The following is a 23971-nucleotide window of genomic DNA, read 5'->3' as shown; positions in this document are numbered from 1 at the left end:
TGTTGTATCTACTGCCATGAGGAGATAGCACAGTGCAATGTCCCTGACCTTGCATAGCGCTCCCTCCTCATTCTCACTTGACATTTGCAAATGTTAAGTCCATGCTCTGCATTAGGAATGCACTAGTCTTCCACACTGTGTAGTCTAATAAGAGACGTCAGTGCCTCACCTATTAGCGATGAGGTGGTTGTCTGAAACTTAGCTTGCATCACAGCTTTTCCAAAAAATCTTGTTTAAATCTCCAACTTACTGGCATGGCTCTGATCTCCTAGGCATGTGACCACTTCATATGTGGCCTTTCCCCGAGATCTGAGATAACCATCTACCCTAAGTATGTTTTCAGAACTTAACCATGTTCTTATAAATACACTAGTTGAAAAGATGCTCCATTCTAGTCCTGTTTATGCAAAAAATGAGAAGGTGTTTTTTTTTTTAAGTATGGGTTGTTTCAACATTGTGATAATTGAGAAAAAGAAAGCAACACCAGAATGTGACTTATGTCAAAGAGCAAACTATATTGCTGAAAAATATACTACTTTCTGAAGATATATAGGAGAAAAATACACTCCTGGGAAGAAGAGAGAACTTATCTCTTTAGACTGCTAGAAAGAGACTTTTGACAAATCATGACACAGAATCACAGAATGGCTTGGGTAGGAAAAAACTTAAAAATACCCAGATCCAAGCTCCCTGCTAAGGGCAGGGACACTTTTCACTAGAAGTTACTCAAAACTCCACCCAAGGTGGCCTTGAGCATGTCCAGGGATGGGGCACTCACAGCTTCTCTGGGCAGCCTGTGCCAGAGCCTTACAATCCTCAGTCAATAATTCCTTCTGAATACCTAATCTAAATGTGCCTTGTTTCAGTTTGAAGCCATGACCCCTTTATCAATCATCTGCTTTTAACAAATTATTTGTTGATGACAAATGATTTCCTTTCTGGGGTGTTTGAAATCAATTATCATTTTGAGGAAACTGCTTTTCAATGAAAAATATTTCAAGACAAATATAATTCTAATTTTAAACAGGATGCCTTATTTGAAAAGATACATAAACCATCCTTTGGCTTCTATTACTGGGAGACTGGTCCAACTGTTACCACAGGAAAAATTACCTTGTAAGAGATTTGGAAGACAAAGGGAATGGTTAGATTCAATATCTTAATTGGTGGATCATATTGAAAGTTAAAGGGCAGGGGTCATGTTAACTTAATACTGTCAGGAACTTCCATGTGGGGCTGCAGTCACAGCTTCAAGAAGTTAAAAGCATTTCTTGTTTTCTTTCTCACAGCAAAGTAATTTCTCCAGTCCAGATCCAAGAGGCATCAGCTATCCCTTTCAGGACTCAGGACAGGCATGAAATACAGACATTTTCTAATGTGCAATGCCTTCTTCTATTTTCTGAATTTGAACAAGAGTATGTATTGCAGTGTGCAACAGAAGACAGTGATGTGTCTTAGTGAGCAAGACTACATACAAGAGAAACAGTGAAATCCCTGTCTCATTTAAAGAAAGCATAAAGTTCCCCCAGACTTCACTTGGAAAGGAATTTTATCTAAAGAACACAAATTAGTTATAGGGAACATTTGAAACTTCTTGTAATAAAAGAAGTCATTAATGACTGTCTTTAAGATCTCATTTACAAAGAACCAGTTTGTATGACTCACTTAACTGTTCGTTACATGTGAACTTAGGGCTCTTTCCTTTTCAAATCTTTCAAGCTGTCTTTTTATAAATACAAATATTGAGACACTGTTATTAGAGACAGAGAATAACGAAATGTATTACTAAGTCAACACTTACACAACTGGTGGAAGCCTAATAAAGGCCAAATTTTTACAGATTTTCATTGAAGTCTACTGAGAGAGTCTACTTGCATGGATCTCTTCTTTGGTAAGAAGTCACATGAGTTAGCTGAAGACAGACACATCCAGCCTTTCTATATGACACCCACTGTAAGATTTTAGATTTTTTTTATATGAACAACAGCATCTAGCCTTTCAAGCTTATTCTCAGTTACATTGATGTGACTTTCATGTGTTATTTGTTACTTGGAATTAGAGTTGGAAATGCTTGTGTTGACTACCTACCTAGATATGAAATTCAGTAAATAGACTATTCCCGGATTTTAGAGTTGGAAATGCTTGTGTTGACTACCTACCTAGATATGAAATTCAGTAAATAGACTATTCCCGGATTTTAGAGTTGGAAATGCTTGTGTTGACTACCTACCTAGATATGAAATTCAGTAAATAGACTATTTCCTTCATCTTATATATTAGATCTGTCAAACAAGTTTTAGAGTTCTGCCTGCTTCGACAAAATCTCCTGCATGTAGGTACTTCCCTTAAAATAATGAAGAAAAAGAAAGTGTCTGTCTATCTATCTATCAATCATCCATCCATCATTCATTCATCCATCCATCCATTCTTCTCTATGTATATGGACATATATTCTTATATGGAGAAACCTTGGAAGAAGAACATTTAGAGGCATAATACAAGTAGAAAAGGAAAAGCAGAGCAGTTACATTTTTAATTTCTTATCCCACTCCATGGTTTTAAGTCAACCTGCCAATTTATAAATTCTTATTGTTTGAAATTGGCTCTATTGCATCACAAGATCTTTTCTGAATGACTGTGTGTCCTTTCTTTTGTGCTGTGAGATTGCTTGGACAGGAACTATTGTTTACTTCTGTACCATATTTTACACAATCTTTGGGCCAGAAGTCTGTGGATTATTGCACTCATCAAGTGATAAGGGACAGACAACAACTTATCATGCTCTCCTTGGCAAAGCCATTTACTGTCTTACTAATAGGTTGCCCATAAACTGTGGTTTAAGAAATATTTCTCCAAACTCATTTGTTTATTTAACATATTTCACACTTATAGTCCAAGAATTACCTTCTCTTGACTATACCAATCATGATTTCAGGGTAGAGTGAAGAATATTTATGTAACATTTCAATATCTTAAAAAAAAAGTGTTTATATTTATAGTTCCACAAATCTTTAATGCAGCTAGATGCCTTTGAAATCATTGCTTATTTTTTGTGCTGCTGGTCAGCTTATTTGGGCAGAATGCACACTTTTTACTAAACCACTCTTTGAGGGTATACCATTCAGATGACCTCTACCCGGAGGGAATATAAGTTAAAAATTGCTACTATTACACATATTCCCATGTGGCTTGAAACACTAGTAGAATATATTATACATTCACCCACAGTCAATACACCACCCAGAAAAGGAAAAGGAGAATGATAGCACTAAAAAACTAGCATACTGACTGGTACTTCAGGACCTCAGCCTTCAGAGGATGAGAAAGCCATTGCTGGTCTGTGGCAAATTTCCAGAAGGAAATGACTTGCTGCTGATTTATAGGTAAATACAGCATTTGGTTATTAAAATACACGGGATAAATTTTTCAAAATACAATGCTGATCTACTCAGTTTCTAGTGCTTTTTAATAACAGGTTTAATGGTAGCTTGAAAATGTTAGATTGAAAGACAGCAAGTGCTTAGTTCCTCTGACAGCATTTGTAGAACCCCAAGAACTTTAGAATAACTTTCTCCTTCACTTTAATATTAATGTCAAGATGGGGGCAGTGCAGAAATCAAATAGAGAAACAATCATATTACAGAAATAAGCAGTTGAAGTAGGTATATATTTTATTGTACCCATCATGGATTTAAAACCTGAGATGGAAATTTTCCTGTGATTTTATTATTTATAGTTGTTTTAAGTCTATAGAAATACTGTTGATTTAAATCGGCTTGTTCCATTCAAAGGAAAACTTTATTACAAAATACAAAATATCTTTCTCTGAAAGCCATTCAAAAGGAAAAATAGAACCCAGTCTAAAAATAGAACTCACTTTGAGAATCAAAAGTTCAAAGTACAGATGTAAAGGAAGACATCCCCCAATAAGGTTATATTTTAAAACTTTAAAACTATTAAAAAATTTTTAGTTTTCTATCAAACTTTCAACGTAAATAATAAGCTACTGAATAAAAATTGAGTTCAGATAATTGACAGTACTAAAACTTCAGACAATTATTTGTGTTCAAGTTACTTGTAAGAGGTTTTGTTAAAGATAACAGTCTGTTAAAATTAAAAGAACTTCACATATTCTATTATGTAAACACGTGAACATATCACTTAGCCTTCATATTAGTCATGCAGTAAACTAAAATGGATTTAAAGCATGCGTATTAGGGTATAAAAGTTCTTGTTCTGTCTTTCAATCAAAAACCTATGTTTTGAGAGACTATTGCCAAAGACATTGCTGTATTTATAATTTAGCAATGATACAAAATGTGAAGATCACTCCAATTTTCTTGGCAGTTGCTACTATCACATAATAGAAACTACTCAATCAGTGTTTGGCTGATAATAAATTTACTCTTACAAATCTGAGACAACCTTGGTTTACCTTAAAAATACATGGTAATTAGTTATGTAATATAATAAAGAAGTAGTCAGCTTTCTAAGTTCTATGTATGTCTTGGGCTAACTCCCAAGGTAAATTGTGGATGATTCCAGGGTTATTACTTGAAATAATCTGAATCAATGGAAAAACACACTTAAAACACCGTCTTAAATAATCATTTTCCATTTCTGATATTGCAGTAATAATGCAATTTATTTTGATGCAATTCATTGAAGTGGTGCAGAAACTGAGGTGTGGTGCTAGTAACAAAAAGTAGTTTCATTTTATGGTGGCAGAAATGAAACTGTTTAGACACTTTTTCTTGGCATATATTATTTTGAATATATGCTATTTTTTGACATTGTGGAAAAATGCAAGTTCAGAAGGTTCTAATTTGGCCAGAAATATGAACCCAAACATGATCATGCTACCAGCTTCTGAGATACCAGATAGAAGAAAACACACAGGTTTTTGTTTCTTGTGAAAAATGATGAACAAAGAGAACTTTTCATGTTTATTCTTCTTCACCTTAAAGAAAGATGAGTGTCCAAAATAGCGTCATTGTGGAATGATACAACTAAGAGGATTCAACCTTATAGTGACCTTCCCATCTTCCATTAGTCCTTTATCTAATTCTTCCTATTGTTCTGCTTTGATGAGATTTAGAAAACGTTTCTTTAATGATGTTTCAAGCTTTAATTTTCCAATAAAGAACAAAGACTATTCCTGTAATTAAATATTTATGATGTATTCTTAGCAATGTTCCTAATATATATGACCCTCAAATCAATTGCTTACTCCAAAATTGCATTGCTTGAGACCTTAATGCAAATCCTTAATTTTTGATTAAGAATAATCAAACCATTGTCTTCCTATGCTTATGCATGTTTTTAACATATTTTAAAAAAACCCCATATTTAGAAAGAATATAATTTTTTTGGTGGTGTAGTGATACACAGATTTTATTAAAAGCAAGGATTATTAACAGAAATGCACATGCAGATGAATTTTAATTCTATTATGCCCCTGTTTTAAAAGAAAACACTGCCTTCTTTACTAATTGCTTTTCAGTGTGTATTTAAAGGAATGGGAAACTAGTAACGAGGTGATGATATTTCTAAATGAGCCAGGAGAGGGAGCCCCTTAATTGGGTGATCAATTCCCATGCCAGTCCCTCTGCCGCTGCTGTTCCTGAAGTTCTGCTCAAGATTAAAAGTAAGATGAAATGCGAACACTGCAGAATTAATATTTCTTTAGCTCTTTTTCAGAGGTTAACAGAAGACAATGAACAGAACTATAACTTTCTGTCACTTTTTTTTTTTTTTTTTTTTTTTTTTTTTTTGAGAGCAAAGGAGACTGATAGTGTGATAGTGAAGTTTCCATGGTCTGCCTTCCCTACTCCAAAATTAAGACAAAACAACTCCACAAAGCTTTAGTATGTGTTTAAAGTGCCTTTCTGGTACAGTGCTGTGCAGCTGTAATTGTACTGTGAATGCATCGCACAAATATCTGTGACTCATCTATGTGTGAAAATAAAAGGAGAGTGGAGGTCCCTAATTCAGGCTGAGGAAAGACAAGGGAGAAAACCCCTAAACCATTATATCCAAAATTTCTTTATAAGTGATTTTAATAGACAATATTGGAATTGCCATTTATATCAGCCTTGATTTATTGTGCACGAAATGGATCGTCCAACTATTTTTCCATACAATTCTCCCTGAGAGCAATTTTCCCAGCAAAACATCATGCTTTACCACTCAGTTGTTTTCTCTGAACATACATGTTTACTTCTCAAACTGCAAAAGTAATTTTGCCATTGTCTTTTGTAATCTGTATTTGTCATAATGCAACCTTGCTGATATTGTTAACAAATCACTGAGTTTACAGAGCAAAGGGGACTACTCTGCAACATTGCTTTGGTAACACAGACCACAGCAAGTACAGTTCTCAGTAATTCTAAGGAACCAGGACTAAATGGCTTATCTTTTTCTCTGCCTGGGTATTTTGAAAATTCTTTACCTGTTGCGTATCAAAGCAGTTAAGCAAATACATATGACAAAGTTAATTACTAATTATTTAAGTAAATACTAACAGATTTTGCTGACTAGCAATGGTCTTTACAGCAGGGGTTTGAAACACAATTTACACACAATACATTGAAATACAATGAGCAACTCACTATTAAAATCTTCATTCAAGCCTAAATTAATAAAATTAAGCCCCAGTTCCACTCAAGTCAATGGCAAACCTTCCCAGGATGCAAAAAGGATCAAAGTTTCTCACCAGTGACTCCACCAGGAGTTTTTCTTGAACAAGGCAAAGCAATGCACCCAAAAGTTTTTATGGAAAGGGTAATGTGAAGGAAACCAGACATTTGTTTCTGTGGAATTTGTTAATCTGCAAGATTTTTGATGCTGCTGGAAAAAAAGTCTCTTTCTACAAATAAGAGAAGCACTAATATCAGTGAATGCTCCAGAACCCAGCTGAGGAAACTAAAAAATGCTATTAGATTTCTACTATCCTCTCTCCAAAAGGGAGCTATTTTAGAACTCAGCTTTTGAAGTAAGTCCTTTATTCACTTGGAAAAATAAATATAAATTCTCCTCTCTTTACCTGCACTGGTGCCTGCACCGGTTGTGAGGTCCCCACCCATCAGGCCACCTAGGGGTTTGAAATGAAATGTAAATGAGCACAATAAATTATAACACTCAAACATTCAAAATATTTTCTCTAACTTCAATCAGCCTGCTGTAGTACCCATCATTTCTTTCCTCTGACTTCAACGTGCAGTTGAATCAGACCCATAATTATAAAATCATGATGTTTAGTGTTATCTGTATAAGACACTTGCCTTTCAAGGACAAACAAAATATGGAGTACCCATAATTTTCTTATTTTAGTTTCATGCTTCCACAGCATAAGAAAAATTATGTTTAAGTTATGTATAGTAGTCCTTCATTTAAAAACTATCTTTAGTTGAATGCTAGTCAGAAAAGTAAAGGATTGAGAGGAAGAGGCTGAAGATTCCTGGAGAAGAATGTAACTCAGAATAAATACATACACATAGTTTTTAATTTCCTCAGCCTTTCACAGACATTCCCACTAAGGATTTTTAAAACTTCTCTTTGCACTTGGAGACCTCAAATGATTCTTTGAACCTGGTGCACTTAAAGATCTTGATTTTGCTGGAGGCAGACATTGAAACAACCTAATTCCCACTTACCCTAATCAGAAGTGAGGCCTAGTCATCACCAGAACAAAGCACAACCCCTTGCTATGTAAAGCACTGAAGTACAGAGCTCAACTAACATCAACCCATCAAGGAACTTGTGAATGAATCAATAAAAATAAATTCTGCATTTAGCATGTAGACTGATTATTTAAGTAATGAGTGTTATAATTTACTTGCTTCAGTTTTTTTTTTACATTGGCTACATTTTCTCCCGTGCTTTATGTTATATTGAGTACTTGCATGAATTAAGTAGATAAGCTGCCTTTTTTTGAAAAAGCACATTGTCTGTCCTTCTGTCCTTTATTGACTTCACTGATTTCCTTCAATCTTAGTCAATATTCAGTCAATATTAGTCAATTTTTTTTTATTTTCTATTTTTTGTCTCTTGATTTTTCAACACAGCAATTTTGGACAAGCTCTTATGACTGTTAAAAATAGAGTTCTTTTTTCTTGGAGTACAATTTAAAGTGACCCAAGGCATGTAAGGAGCTGATAGGAGAGTATTTGAAGGAATGGGATTAAACAGAGCCTACCTGTGTTACCTGCACTTGGAGGCCGATGTGTCACACCAGGGGACATGCTATTCCTTTGCAAAGAAGGATGAGCCAGTGGTAAAAGGTTGGGGTTTCCCAGTGAGCTGACTGGGTTACTGTATACCAAACTGTTGTGGTTGGACACTGGGATAGAAACTGGCATCTCAAAGTTTGGTGGTGGAACAGCCTGTACAAGCGAAAAAGGAAAACAAATTTTGGAATTATTTTGTAAGATCTGGAAAGATTTTTTTCACTTTTTCTATTTTTTTTTGTTTAAAACAAACCTCTGCTTAATGCAGCATAATTTTCTATTTCTTTCATTCTTTGAAGTCCTAATTGTTCACTTGTCACCTTAATCTAGTGTCATAGATTACTGCAAGATCAAGGTTACATGACAATGGTGACTTCATTATATGGAAAAAAATTGGAAGAGATAGAATACAAAAGGGAAGGCTTTAATTTCAGCTTGTGTTGCTTTAGCAACCACAATTATCCCAAGTCACATAAAAGAAACCAATACAGTAAATCCCTTTTTAAATGAATTTCTATCTTAGCTTGGAAGGGCTTAAAAAGTAAAGTTCTCCTTAGGGACAGCTAACAAATACAAGAAATTTAGATACACACTAATCTTTGTGGGCTATTTTTTGGGGGATGGAAGTGGTGTTTAGTGATGCCTTTTTAATATCCTATTTTCATACCTAAAGGCAAGATCTTCTGAGCTACTTCCCTTTGCAAGAATGCTTTTAAAATAAAAAATAATGCAAATAATGTACCACACTAACAGAGGTTGTGAGGAGATGCATATCTCATGCTCTTAGGAAGCTCAGTTCAGGTTTCCTTGGGTGGTTGTGAGTTTGTTGATTGGGGTTTTTTGGGTAGCAGTTGCTTGAATTTCTATAAAAATTATGACTACATTAGAAATCTATATTTAATTTATTTGTTTTAAAAATTATTTTCTTGCCTTTTTGAATAGTAAAACTTTTACAGAATTACCTGACAGCATGTTAAGTATTCAATATGTGAATACAGACCAAGTACCCCTCAATTTGCAAGTTTTCTAACATTTATAATCTTTTAAGCTTCAAGAACTTAATCATAATTTTTTTTTTTAATAGACTGGTAACATATTCCAAGGGAGGAAATCAAAGGTTTTAATTTTATTTTCGGCAGCTGATACTACTGGTATATCTTCAAGGACCTAGAAGGAGAGCTGGACATATCAACTGCTAGTCAGGCAACAATGGCACCCTGACATGCCACCCATATCTCTTCTGGCTGGAGCTGTTGGCTATGCCATCTGTATTACAGCACTATCCATCAAATTACAGTTATCTCTTAAGGTTGTTTTTATTCTTTCTTGGCCCTCTCTAGGGACAGAGAAAATTTTAATCTAAATATAGAGGAATTATTTTGCCTAACCACCGAAACAAAGAGCAAGATTTTCAGGGTATGATGTTAAGGATACTTTATACAAATGCCTTTGAATTATTTCAAAGTGTTAATTTTAGCTCTGATACCCTCTCGTTTTTTTGGAGAGATGGCCATAGCAACAGTAGTTGAGTAGATGGATCTGCTGGCATTGCTCCCCATCCTGAGGGCACATGGGAATTTACTTCCCGTTGTTGAGAAGCTGAAATGCACTCCAAGGGCTGTATTTTTTATAAAGCTGATTGATTTAAGTAGATGTAGGAAAAGAAGGTGAGGTGTTTTGGGAATCCACGTGTTTTACATCTCATCTCCAGATGTAAGAATCTACATATAATCTGCACCCTTCTGACTCAGGTCTAAACTACTTGGAAATAGGGTCACATAGCATAATCTGAAACATTTGATCAGCTTGAAGGTATGTTTTGAAGCAAGTCATTCTTTTTATTGGCCACAGAAGGACCCAAAACGTTCCTAAATCCCATGTTAGTCAGAAGCACACGACTGTTTGTGGAGCTCAAAGTCAGTGTTTAAGCTCTCCATGTTTCAGTCCCAATTACAGCCTGATGTAAGACATGAATAAGCTAATATGGAGTTTCTGATTATTGCAACAACCAGGGCTGTGATGGAGTTCTCTCTACCTGTTGGCTTTGAGCCCATGGGCCAACCAGTCCATGTTGCATTGACCGTCACTGACAAGGGAGCACTTTGTATAAGGTTTTTGTCACCCTGTGTCACAAGACCTATGAAGTCTGCCTTCTGAGTCTGGGTAGAGACTATTATTGCCTCTATTTTCTTAATATCTTTTCCTAATCTAAATATCTGTCATATAAACTTAAACACCTGTATAAATGCAAAACTGAAGGTCTTGCCAAAATTCTAAAAGCTTGTTTACTTTAACCACTATGCTCTTCCTTCCATGTACAAACCAAACTGTTCAAGATTCTTTTTTTCTACATTTGTACAGCACTAAAGAGCTCCAGTCTTGGTAGCTCTTCGGGTTGCTAGTCTCCCTAGTCATGTGAAACTGTCACTTAGCTTTCATTTTGTCAATTAAAAATACTTTTTCAAAGTAGTTGAAATATTTGTTTCATTTCTGTACTAATAGTCTAGTTTTTGTCATTTTACCTACTATCTGGATTAACTTACATCTGTTAACAGACCACTTCCTAGGCAATTTTATTAGAGCAAAGTTAATTTACTCTCTGCTTTTCAGCACAATATACTATATCTCAAATACAGTAGTTTTTATTTCTTCTTCTCTACCACAATCAAAAGGTAGAGAGAGAAGTTTGACTGGATAAACATCAGTATTAAACACTACATCTCTAGGTACTGTTTTCTCAGTTTGTTTAACTTTATTAAAGTGTTACACATTCCTTACCAAGACCTGCAATGTTCTGCAGATTCCCTAGTCACTCCTGGTGGTAAGGCATGGGTCGTATTGTTTCCATTTCAGCCTGATGGACATTAAAGTTTCTAAAGCACTTGTGTAATATCTATATTAGCAGGAGCGAGGGAGGAACTGAGACCATCTGAGGCCACAGAGAAGTTCATGTGCATACCATTAAGCTTTCTCAACCTCAAAAAAATTGTGACTACATATAGACTGACAATTGGGAATTGTTCCTGACCTGGACTAACAAACAAACAAAATTAAGAAATTGTCTAGGAGAATGTTATTTGGCATCAAAAGATATCAAAAGCCTGATGGGGACTGTTCAAAGAATTCACCTCAGAAATAAGCACACTTCATGCTGCTTTAGTGTGTTTTTTGCTTTTTTTGCTAATTCTAATATAGACAAAGTCTATACTGTCATGTCTATAAAGTTTGCCACATTTTGCCTATCTTTCCCCCTCCCTTTGTCTTTTCTCATTTGGACACTACTGCCAAAGACAGCAGATGGCTCACCAGTGACCATACTGCCAGTGTATAGCACACAGTGTTTGATGGTTACTCCACAAGCTGTGGTACATGATGACAAAAAAGTGCTGGACACTCAACCCCCTTGGAACTTAATGGGCCAAATATTCTGTGTTAAGTATTGGTTTTATCCCTCCCATGTTAAACCAGGCCTTCATTTATTTAGAGACAGAGATACTTATAACTTCCTTCTAGTGAACTATTTCTGTCTCCTCTGCTTTCATAATTCTTATAAAATTTACAAATAAGTGTCTAATTATTATCAGATGGTTTAGTGTCACCAGAGGACACAAGGAAAAACGACGCACCACAGCTTTGGTCACCATGAAGAGACTAATTTATTTCTCTGACTCCAATCATTTATAGTTCTCAAAAGGTGCCAGTGGATTGGAAGGTGAACGTGCACCTCTCCAACGACACTGGACAAACTACCAGTCTATCAAATTTCTCCGCCTCTATGAAAGAATGCAAAACAATAGGTTGTTTACAGAAAGTTGCGTGAGAAAGTTCTCTACAAGAATGTAAATTCAGAAGACTTTAGAAAATCTTAAGAAATCAAGGTGACAGTTTAGAACAATATGAATACTTGTCCCCAGAAAATTATCTGAGGAAACATTATTTGGCTTAGCTGTTAGGAGCAAAAGCCGATGTTGTTTTCATTTGGCAGCAACTTTTTTATGTTACAAAACCAGGCAGAGGCAATGCATTGTTTTTTATATTCTGTAAGTAGTGATTTAGAGACTCGACTCAATGACTTTACTATAAATTTTGCTTTCTTCTCCCCAGTTTTCTTGGCTACCTTTGATGATCACAAGTAAATGAATATATCTTCCCTGACTTAGTTATTCTGATTTGACAGTTAAGGATATTACTGTATACAATAGATATTATTTATATATAAAACCAGATAGTTACAAATTTCCATTATGCATAAGTTGTGATCTCTGTCTTTCCCATTACATCTTGGCTTATGACAGGAGAAGAAGTTCCTGCTGCAATAGCAGAGAATATATACTGTTTCTTCCTATTGTGGTAAGCAGCTTGATGGAGGACAGAGGCCCTGAGCTCAGCTTGTGATGTATTCAGAGAATGGCTATTCTGTCTTATATGAAAAAATGCTAACATTTTGCTGTTCTGTATCTCTGAAGCATCTCTGAAGTAATTGCACAAAAAGATTAATACACTGCACCTCATAACCTCCTGAAAGGTAGGAAGTTATACCCGAAATCACCAATTAATTCCTGAAGTAGGACTATATTTGATGTCAAAAAGTTGTATTTAATGAAAGCAACTGCAAGGAAATGCCATTAATTTTGGGAAAACAAAACTCATATCCTGTGCTCAGATTAACTGTCTGGTTTTCAAATCTTATATATTTCCTCAGTTTACAGAAAAGACAATTTTTCCAAAAGCTTATGGAGGTAAAAAAAGGGATAGAACTCACTACTACAGGAATGAAGTTTTTTTTCCAAGGATTTTTTTTAATGTCTTAAGATTTCAGATGATTATAACATGACCTGTTTTGTTAGGAAAGAAAAGAAACAGGTAGCATGAGATTAACAGATGCTCTGAAGGATCACTCCAGATATATTTTTAAGGCAGAAAAGTAGCTTGAAAATTGTGTCAGTTTGATTTCAAAAAGCCAAAAGCCACCTTGAAAGAGAAACAGCATGAAAGAATGACAATTGGTGAGATTTTGATGTGAAAAAGGGTTAAGCAGTCTGCCTTATAACAATCTAAGTCCTTAAATACTGCAGTCATCATTTGTCAAGCTGAGTTACATCCTGAGAAACCAAATTAATAGTGACAGCTTTAGAGCTTTTTTGTTCTGAGAAAAATGACTTTCCAAAAGAAGCAAATAAAAAGGGAGGTAAAAAAATTTGGATAGATCTGTATTCCTCCCTGATATTCTACATATATGTTGGGCACCCTTAACCAGTTATTTTAAATATTGCTTTATCAAATTTGGTGCTTTTCTAGTCTCTGGGAAAGTATTATTTAGTGTCCTTATATTTTTCCAAAATATTTTTGGCCTAATGTAAGAACTTCTTCAAATTTTAATTATCTAGAGTGAAAAATCCTTTTGCTGAGACTTAATGGAAAGAACAGAGTGCTTGAGACAGAATCTGAGCCTCCTTAAGAAGTATCCTCATAGTTGTCAGATTTTGTATGTGCAATTGACTAACAGTACAGAAGACACTGTGCATTCTGAATCCAGACAACATTTTTGGTAGATAACCATGCAAGCTTTGAATGGGAATGACAAATGAACACCTACAAACCATCTCTTATTCTTGTCTTTTAGAAATAAGAAGTTACATATGCAAATTCAAATGCTTCTTTGGATCTGAGCAAATATTTGCTTTCCTATTTTGTTTTCCACAGACACTTGGAAAACCAATCAAATATAACCTTCAAACCTCTATATTCTTTTTGTTGTGCTTACTATTAAACATAATAACAAATAATTAATCATTTGTATGTCTCGTGCAAAACAAATAGACCATGCAGAGTTATTTCTCTTAGATATCTGGCAAGGCATATGACTGATTGTTAGAAATTTTGACTTGGTTAAAACAAAATTTAGCTCATGTTAAAGCATTAAAGTAATGCTGATGATGTCAAAGTAAAATCTCTGATAAAGCTGTAAAATCACCCCAACACACAAACATGTCTGAGACCTGCCATTAGGTTCTCATGCAGTCTGTTTCTCTGCAGTGAGCAAGTAGCTGTAACCCTTCAGTGCTGCAACTGAATTTAGCAGAGACAATGGAGAATTGAAGTTACACACACTAAACACACTAATTACTATATATAAAGCAATTTCAGTTCTACATTGCTTTTTCTATATCGCCACAGAAAGTATTCTGTTGATATGTTAGCCTATCCACAAAGAAAGATTTCCACTGTTATTTTTAAGTATAATTTGGGCAAGTAGTGTGGTAAAACACTTCTGTAAATCAAGTGACTATAGCTCATATATATATATATATATGTATATTTCACTTCCTGCTGTAGGTTTCACCTGTGATAGGCTTTGTCTGTGTGTTAGAGACTTGAAAGAAAAATATGCTGTGGGAAATTTTCTCACCACAGTGTTTAGTTATATATTTGGCTATTAAAGCCTCTTTCTAGCTGAATTTATTTCCTGAAGAAGCCAGAACTGAAAGGGTTATGGTTTGTTACTGCAGCAGTTATCAGCAGACAGCCATCTAACCTTTGGTACTTACAGGTATTTTATGGCTCTTGATCATATTATCAAATTCTTCATTAATTTTTTTGTATTTTTCTTCAGTGCGTGGGGTGAGAGCATAAGAGGAGTCAGGATCAGGGCTTTCACAAGCTTTGTTTTCTTTCTTGTGCAATGCCTGCCAGATTCAGAGAAATATCAGAAAGTAAAAAAAATATGAAAAGGAGCTCAGAGTACTTACACATAATCTTTGCCTGCTGATCATTAGATCAATATCTTCATTAAGTTTTCTGTACTTGTCCTCAGACTCAGGGCTGTGACCTACTGAATCGTCTGCATCAGGGTCTGGACTATCACAGCCATTAAGTCCTTTCTTTCTCAATGTCTGAAATACATAATTTGGGAAGTTCAATCCTTGACATGGACTGGAAGAAAGACAGTGTTAAAGAAACACAAACTGCTCATCATAGAAAAGCGTTAAATTATGCTTTAAGGAAAGAAAGTGACTAATGATCCACCACACTGATGTGTGGTTTCCAGTAATGAGTGAGGACCATATAAGACCTCTTCCTTCTGAAGCTGGTATCAATCAATAAATAATGAATCTGGCAACTAACAAAAAGTTAGTGCCTATGCTAGCATCTTCCCTGCCTCATGATTCCCATATCCCACAGCATTAAGGGTTTAAGCTAAACACAGAATGCAATTTATTTTAACGTAAACCAAAATTAAAATATTTATCTATACTGTTTACAGTGGAATATACTGATGTTCTTCTTTTCTTTTAAGGAAGATGCAGGAGGAGCAAATGGAAAAAGAATTGAACCTGCAACAAATTTAGGAGTCCATTTCCTCACAGACGAAAAATAATTACCCAAATTGAATTCAAGGACTTTAGCAATGTCATTCCTAAGTCTATGCTTGTGACAGGACAAGAAAGAGGACAGAGTTGATGATATGGCTATGAAATAACAATAAAGAGCTTCTAGACATGATGTTTACTTTTTATTGACTACACTTAGAGTGCTAAAAATGCACAGGGCTGAAGCTTAATGCACAGGAAAAAGTACTGCTTAAACAGATGCTTGGTGAAAAGTCAAAATGAAAGAATTTCAGGTTCAGCTACTCAAATGCACACAATCATGATCATCATCACTAAGACAGGAGAATTGAAAAATCTTAAAAGCAGAATTGAGTCTGTAGCTTGGAATTCAGAACAGTTGTCTGGCTTCACAGAGGTTTTAACTGATCTACCTTTACAGAGCACCAAAGAACAGCCATAGATTATATTAAGGTAAAAGAATATGAGACGAAAGTGTGGACTCCTCAAGTACAAGCAGTATTACATAAAGCAAATATATTCACAATTTCTCATATTTAGCTTCAAGAATGAGTAACTCAAAAACTTCAAATTCTACTTGGCTGTCTACAAACTTTTAAAGTTAGCTTGCAGTCCATTCTGTGTTGAAACCTGGCTAAGCAATCTCAATTACATTGAAAATATCATATATTTTGTCTGTTAATAAGTGGCTAATGTGTGCTCTCTGTCAGTGTGGGATACTCTGGTATCTTTTTGCCTTCTCAGAATGGTTGTGTATTAGCTTTTTGTTCCTTCAGGAATAGTACTCCCTGAGGAGTACTCCCTGAGGAGTATTCCCTCAGGAATTTTTTTTAATGATAATGTTCAGCTTACAACTGTTACTACCCTAAAATATTATATCATGCCTTGTTCTCATACTATGGAAAAAACCCTGAACCTTTTATTTTCATCGACTAATCAAAGTGATGGTGATCTGCTCTACGACATCTGAGCCTTCCAATCTCACATTGCAGACCTCTTAAACAGATTTAGGCATTTGTGAAAGGCCAGCTCAATGTAGATCTTTCTTTTCAAACTTCATATCTATAAAGAATTCAAGTCAAATCCCTGAGCTACTTCCTTAACACCAGCAAAATTATAATCCATTCGAATAAAAACTTGAGATGCTAAAACAACTTGAATGATTCCCTACACCTTTTCCCACTCCCCTCTCTATTTCATCTTTTAAATGTTAAATGTTCAGTTAGCAGAACAGACAAAATCATATGTGAGATCTACTGCTAGCAGCTTGAAACAACCCAATTAGCAAGAGGGTTTTGCAATCAGCTGCTGTTTAATAGATTTAATAGACACAACAAGATATAGTATAAGCAAAATGTCTTATTGCAATCTCAACTAACATTCTTCTCTTCACATAAACACAAAACAGCTGTCTGAATACATAAAATATTCTGTTTCAAGGTCCAGATCAAGCTGTCCAGACATGAAGCCAAGATCAGCACACTCTGAACCATTTCTAGAGCTCATATGATATACTGATGGAGTCCTGCTGATTCCTATGGAGTCCCTGAGGACTGATGTAGATGTGAGCTGGACTAAATGGCTTCCTCAACTTCAGGCTTTGAAAAAAGAAATATGAAAAGAGAAGAACCAGAGGAATGCTTTGTAGCCTCTTTGAATCTTTTCCCCTCCTATCATTCACAAATCTTTGTCTGTTGCATTCACAAGACTGCGTCTGTGAGAAGCAGATGCATCTTGCCCTCAGCATACTCACAATGCCCTTAAGTTCTGCAGATGATTACTTAGGACTCAGGTGAAACAGTTGTTACTGTGACTTGCAGAAGTTTGGGGATGCACTGCACCTTTCTGATGCTCAGAAGAGGAAAGGCAATGTGTGCCAACTTATGTCTTGCAAGAGTCTCCAAATAGACTGGATTCCCTCCCATCATAGAAGTATTTTTACTAGATATTCATTTTTACATTATTTTCATACCTTTAGAAAACAGGTTGCTTGCCACACCAAGCAGAGAAAAAGCAATCTCTATTTTCACCAGAAAAGCCAAGGATAAAATGTAATAAATTGTGCCAATATTCTACCCAAAATTGAGTTTAGTCCTAAAGAGAAGAGGCAAACCTTTCCCTTGCAAAAAACCATCAGTTTCATGTTTTTGGCTGGTACCTTGGCTGGTGGTGCAACTCAAGCTCGGTTAATGCAGACCACCTGCTCCCTGCCCATCACACCTCGAAAAAATTCAAATCAAATCAAACAAACACAGACACAAATCCTTAACCCCCGCCTAGAAAACACTAAACAAATCCCAAACGAAACAAGAATGTATTTCAATGAGATGGGTTAAGGCTAAGCAACAGGAATTTCCACATATTATTTTCACTAAGAGGCACAGCTCCTAGCTTTGTGAGTGCTGGAACTAATGCTTAGTTCTCTGTGAATTTTATTTTGGGGTAAAGTGCAATATGCAGAGAAGATCTCCTCTGGCAGGGTCTCTGGGGATTTCTCTTCTCAGTACCCATCCTTCTGCTGACCCTTTGCTGCTTCTGTTTGTCACAACTCAGGCTGAAATGCTGCCTTCAGCTGGGAGTCTTTCTGGGAGTAATTTCTGGTTCTCTTTTCTTCATAAGAACATACAATTTTTCCTAAACTTGTTGGAATGTCACTGTCTTGGAGATCCCTCTCTTTGTACTAGATTTGCTTGGCAATGAGTAAAAAATGAAGTTGTAAGGGAAAAGAACATACTGATAGATTACACAGGGACAGGAACACACATGCTAACATCAAAGGAGAGCAGCTGGAAGTGACGTGCTTAAACTCTTGCACTAAGGTAATGAGTTGTATCAAGGACAGAAATAGTGACCCTGAACATACTAGGCTTATGTCTGACGCCTCAACATGCAGGCTACAGTTTTCCCTATCTTATTACCTTGTTTGTTATTTTACTCTTCTCCATGTCACTGACTACCAAATTAAACCTCTCTTTTATTTTCCTTGACTTTTTTCCATTATTGGTGTGCTTCCACACAACACTAGTTTGTACAGAACAAGAAAAAGTGATGCTGACCAGTGTCAAACTGATTAAAATTTTTTCACAAACTCTCTGGACTTTGTGTCAAGATTTCCTCCTCTCCTCTATTTAGTGTCACCTCCTGAAAGAAATTGGTTCTGGAATCTTTGAACCAGTCTTACCGTCATTTAGAAATTATTTTTCTTATGATGTTGAGTTGTCATACTCTTACAAACCCTGGAACAGACCTATAACATCCTCTGGAGATTAGCTAGCTCCCAAAGATTTCATGACTATTCTGGGAGTTTTAAAAACATAAAATAACACAATTGTATAGTGCATTGCACTCTAGAGAACCCTAAGCAGATTTCAGCTATTTTTAAAGAAAATAAGCTATTTTTCAACTACTGAAGCTCCACTTCTTCCAAGCAATTAAACAAGTAATTATATTGGTCTCCAATAACCTGAAATCAGCCAAGGCATGTGAAAAACAAAATGCTTAAATGAAAACAACCTTTGGCTGAAATCAGCTGTGCCAGCAATTAGCCTAAATCCTACTCTGTAAATCTCAGAGGAGAAGTGCTAACTTTGTGACATGCTGACTGCTGCAAAATGAAGTATAAACAACTATTTGCTTTCATTTCATGCAAAACTTATCATCATAATGGAAGTTCAAAAGAAAATGTGGCAGTAACACCCACGTCTGATTTTATCAAGGAAATGAAAATCACCGTAATTTTGAAGACTTTTGAGAAGGAAAAGCCTTTCATTTTCCTAATCTAGTCTCTGTTTCTGCAGTTTTATCCTCCAGATTTTTTGGGGTCTTTTTTAGCATTTCTTTAACAGAATGAGTGGAGAAGGTTAGAAATTATTTTAATTTTTTCCATCTTGTCATTTAGTTTGTTCATCTTTCTTTTTAATTAGTTTATCTGCTATGGAACTGTAGCAGCAGCTCTCTGACCACATAGAAAAACACAATTTTCTTAGGCATTGTTCTGAGAAAAGTCTGTGAGAAGATCAGAGAAAAGAATGAGAAACAAGTCTTAACTTACTACACCTAATATTGTAAACATGTAAAATATATTATAGAAATTTGTTCATGAAATAATAGTTTCTTAATTAACAATAGTAATAGTATTTAAATTAGAAGACCAATTAGGTCCAACTAAATAATAACGATCTGAAAACCCAATAAGTTTCTTAATTAATAATAATCAACATTCTATAAATAACATAGAATCTATATAACTTATTACCCAGTGCTGGCCTGTTGCAATGACATGGAAGAGCTTCTCATAGCACTCCAGGGCTTGGAAATGCTCATAATATAGGTGCCAGATTAAAGACTAGGTCAGCTCATGAGGTTCCCAAAAGATTCAGACCAGCCCAATATGTTCCTTTTTGATATCCTCTGCAACAAAGACCTAACAAGGTCAGGTTAACCACTATCTTAATTTCTGTGATGAAAACTGTGATCTCACTGGGTCTTCTGTATTCAAATTTTACAGAATAGAAAAATTCAGAATTAAATGCCTACTTATAAAAATTCCCAAATCTTTTATGTTGTCTATAAACCACCACAATGGTCTTTAACTGACAGACCCACTAGTGCCAATCAACTGAGTTGCAATTTACTAAATTGTATTTTTGCTGTCAGAAAAAAACCTTCAAGTGCCCTCCATTTTCACTAGCACTTTCTTTCCTGTATCTGGATGGAATAAATCTTTTAGCCACCAATTCTAAATGTTTTTGTCTCTTTTCTTTTTACTGGAGCTACATATTTACATGGTAAAGCAGACAATAGCTAATTTCAAAGGAATTATAGGCTACTGTGTTCAACTGCTTTAGCATTTATAGTCATTAGATGATTCCAAAGAACCCAGCCAAATTTATGGAGATCCCCCAAAAGAGCAGAAAATATTTAAACATGAGCCTGATTCATTTAAGCATCAGTTTGCTCTCTGTGCAACAGAAAAATCAAAGTTAGAAAGGGTTATATGAAGAAAACCTCCTCTCCTGTCCCCTCCCCCCTCCCCCCTCCCCCTCCTGCTATGGGAACCACCCATCTGAATTTCCTAACTTTCATGTAAGTAATGTCCTAAATTTTATGTTTCATTAACACAAAGTTCTTAAATTTTTACATTTAATAACGGACATAAACCATTATGCTGGTACTAATGTACTTTAATTGTATATTTAGGAGAATTGCATAAAACATTACACTTACATTATCTAACAAACTCCATGCACACAAAAATGTATAGCAGTAATACAGAAAAATGGAATATTTCTTACCTTTTTTTCAAAAATCATAAAATGTTTCTGTGGTTTGTACTCCTTTTGAAACAAGCTACAGAGCTTGTTATAAAGCTGAACTTTTATAACCCCATGCTAATCTTTTTGATACTACTTTACTGAAGTTTCAAATAAAAAAATTCCATTGTCTGGTACCATATGTCTGCCTCCTTCAAAAAAATACATATAGGTGTGCTTTTGACAGTATTACACCAAACCCTCTGTTTGGATTTGCCTTTCATTTACACATGCCAAGTGATTATTCTCACCACCTTCTAGTACCTTCTCTAATCACACTTCCTGAGAAACCAAACAGCACCAACACTCTTTGCCAGTAACACCTGCTTCTCTCTGCTTACAAATGATCTAACAGTGGATTTGACAGCACACAGTACATGTGTACTGCAAGCTCAACAGGGCATGAGATCTCTACCTGATTACAGAGATCAGTCTATCCACTTACACTCATATACTTGTGTGCTAAGGTGTCTCTACAATATTTTGCAGTGTCAGTACAAACAAAATCCGTTTTTTTTAAAAGGGCACTAGGATAGTGGAATTTTTGCATCTTTGTTACATATAGTTCTGTTACCCTAACTAGTGTATGGGGGAGCTTTGGAAGGCAGTGCACCTGGTGCAGCCTCAGAGCCCCCAGGACTTGTCTGTTTGTGCTGATCTTGCAGCCTGGACCAGACTGGTCAGCACCACCACATCTCCTTCTGCTGCTTTGCATGCCTCTCATCTGTATCACAGAGCATACCTTGCTGCGCTGCCGTGCCTACATCTCCCTTCTGGAGAGATGATGAGGTTGGAGATGGGAAGATTCCAGAAGTTCATGTGCTCTCTAAAAGAGAGAATGCAAAATCTTTTTCTTTAATGCTCAATTTTGCCAACTTTACAGTGCTTTTCTGTTCAGTATTGATTAAATTGCACTGGGCAACTTTGGCCTTTTAAGTATAAAGATCATACATCAGATTCAGAGATCTCACAGCGGCTAAACTAAACCACATATATTTTTGTGATTTTCTCTGAAAGAAACAAAGCAAATCACATGAGGACTCCAGCATTAAGGCTTTATATTAAAATTTCTGCTAATGTATGCTGAAGAACTTGGTCTGTTCAGCTGGTGAAGAGGAGGCTGAGGCAAGATCTCATTGCAGTCTACAACTTCCTCATGAGGGGAAGCGGAGGGACACCCACTGATCTCTTCTCTCTGGTGTCCTGTGGCAGGACTCAAGTAACTGGCCTGAAGTGGAGTCATGGGAGGCTTAGTATGGATATTAGGAAAAGAGTCTTCATCCAGAGGGTGGCTGGGCATGGGAAGAGAGTCCTCATGCAAGTATTCACAGCACCAAGACTGTCAGAGCTCAAGAAGAATTTGAATAATATTCTTGGGCACATGGTGTGACTCTTGGGCCTGTGATGTGCAGGGCCAGCAGTTGGACTTGATGACCCCATCTCAGCTCATTCTGTGATTCTGTGTAAACTTACACCTCCCTATATTCACAATTATTTCTTGGGACATGCAAAACACTTCTGTCCATCACTTGTAAACTGTTTTAAAAAGAAGAATTTAGATCTGAATATTTCCTGAGATTCTAATTAAGGATATTTTCTCATCCTTTGGGTTTATTCCCATCCATCACCGTGTAGCAAAAGGTCTGAACACCCATATATCCCCCTGGGCAGCTGACATAAGATTCCTATGCCAACCCTCAATGCAGGGGATCACATTTCCTGGGCTCTGAAAGAGGAGATGGCAGCAGAACCTGCTGATCCCAGCCACCCAGGAATCTATGGGGGGAGAGAAGCATCAAGTGACCGATGGTCCTGGCTGGCATGATGTGGCTGCAGCAGCAGGGAGCGGGTCCCCAGCAATGTCACACATCCCTGCCATCTGCACCTGTCAGTGCCAGCACCTGCTCCCCCATGGCCATAGACAGCTGCTCCCAGGGCCGCGGTGCTGACTGGGGATACTGCTCCTGCTGCTCGGTTTTTTCGTCTTTTCTTCACTCATGTTACTGTCTCAAATCTCAGTTCTCATGTGGTCACAGCTACAGGAGTGCAGTGTTTCCGCCTTGCAGATATAGACACATAAGTATGTGTAGGTAAATCTTTATCTATACATTTATATATATATATATATACATACATACACACACATGTATGCATACATATCCTCTACTAAATCAACATCTCATCACCTTTTTATTCAAATCTAGATGGTTTTCTTAGAAGCGTTCACACTTGTATGACCAGCTTCCATTTGCTATGATGCAGTATAATACTACCTTAATATTTTTGGTGTGCTGCATTAGTGGAGTTAAAAAAAGGGGTATGCTTCTTCAGACAAGACTGGCATTTTCTAAATAATGAATTCACATGTGAGATTAATTGGAGGTGTTAAGATTAGTGACATAAATGTAACACTGACCTAGTTGTGATTACAGATTCTGATGAAATCCTATAAGTAACTGAGGTGTATAAGTAACAACTGGCTTTGAATGAACAGAATTCCTCATAAATGTTAGTAAAAAATTAATGTAAAATGCACTCTTTACACGCAAACACTGTATTCAAATGAAACTTCTGTGGAGATATTTTTTCCAACCTGTATTTGAAAAGAAACTCAAATTCTGTTCTGTTGTATTAAAACATCCTACAACAGTCCAGAAACTGGCTGTCAGTGTGTTATGCATAAAATTGGCAGATTATCTAACTTAGATCAGAGATATCCTCAGGATACTGTTGTTTTAGTGATGGAATAGTTACTTATGCCTTTTGAGTACCCCAATGATTCTAACTCCTTACTGAGGGTTCAAAGGCCCAGGCACTACTTTTGAGTTATGGAAACATGGAAGATGTAGATAAAGGTAAAAATCATGAAGTTATTCTCCTGTATTTCCCACCATTTTTCTACTTGCCGTCCTCCTATGAATGTATGTTTTCTGCAGGATGAAGCCCAGCACCACAGCCCAGTAGCAAATATCCTGTTTTGCATCCCCTACGTTTTTACAGAATATAGACTCTCACTATTTTTTGAGACAGACAGCAGAACAGCTAACTTCATGAAGACAAAGCTTCTATATTTTGGCTACTT

At 36.1% G+C, this 23971-nt stretch overlaps 1 protein-coding gene across 23 annotated transcripts in view; it reads right to left on the bottom strand.

The window, feature by feature from the left end:
- Positions 1–23971, bottom strand: part of MEF2C (myocyte enhancer factor 2C) — a 128985-nt gene that overhangs the window by 19623 nt on the left and 85391 nt on the right. For 15 of the 23 annotated variants that reach the window (XM_068176634.1, XM_068176637.1, XM_068176641.1 and 12 more), the window contains 3 exons: positions 14978–15121; positions 8198–8384; positions 7046–7093 (listed from right to left, as the gene is read on the bottom strand). In XM_068176634.1, coding sequence (XP_068032735.1) covers positions 7046–7093; positions 8198–8384; positions 14978–15121 — 379 coding nt within the window. Of the gene's footprint in view, positions 1–7045; positions 7094–8197; positions 8385–14776; positions 14915–14977; positions 15122–23971 lie in introns of all 23 variants that reach the window. The other 8 variants (XM_068176640.1, XM_068176648.1, XM_068176652.1 and 5 more) reach the window with 2 other exon arrangements.

Source organism: Anomalospiza imberbis, chromosome Z, assembly GCF_031753505.1.
Source record: "Anomalospiza imberbis isolate Cuckoo-Finch-1a 21T00152 chromosome Z, ASM3175350v1, whole genome shotgun sequence".
Classification (NCBI taxonomy): domain Eukaryota; kingdom Metazoa; phylum Chordata; class Aves; order Passeriformes; family Viduidae; genus Anomalospiza; species Anomalospiza imberbis.
The sequence above is the reverse complement of the archived record's forward strand: the minus strand, read 5'-3'. Positions and strand labels throughout refer to the sequence as shown.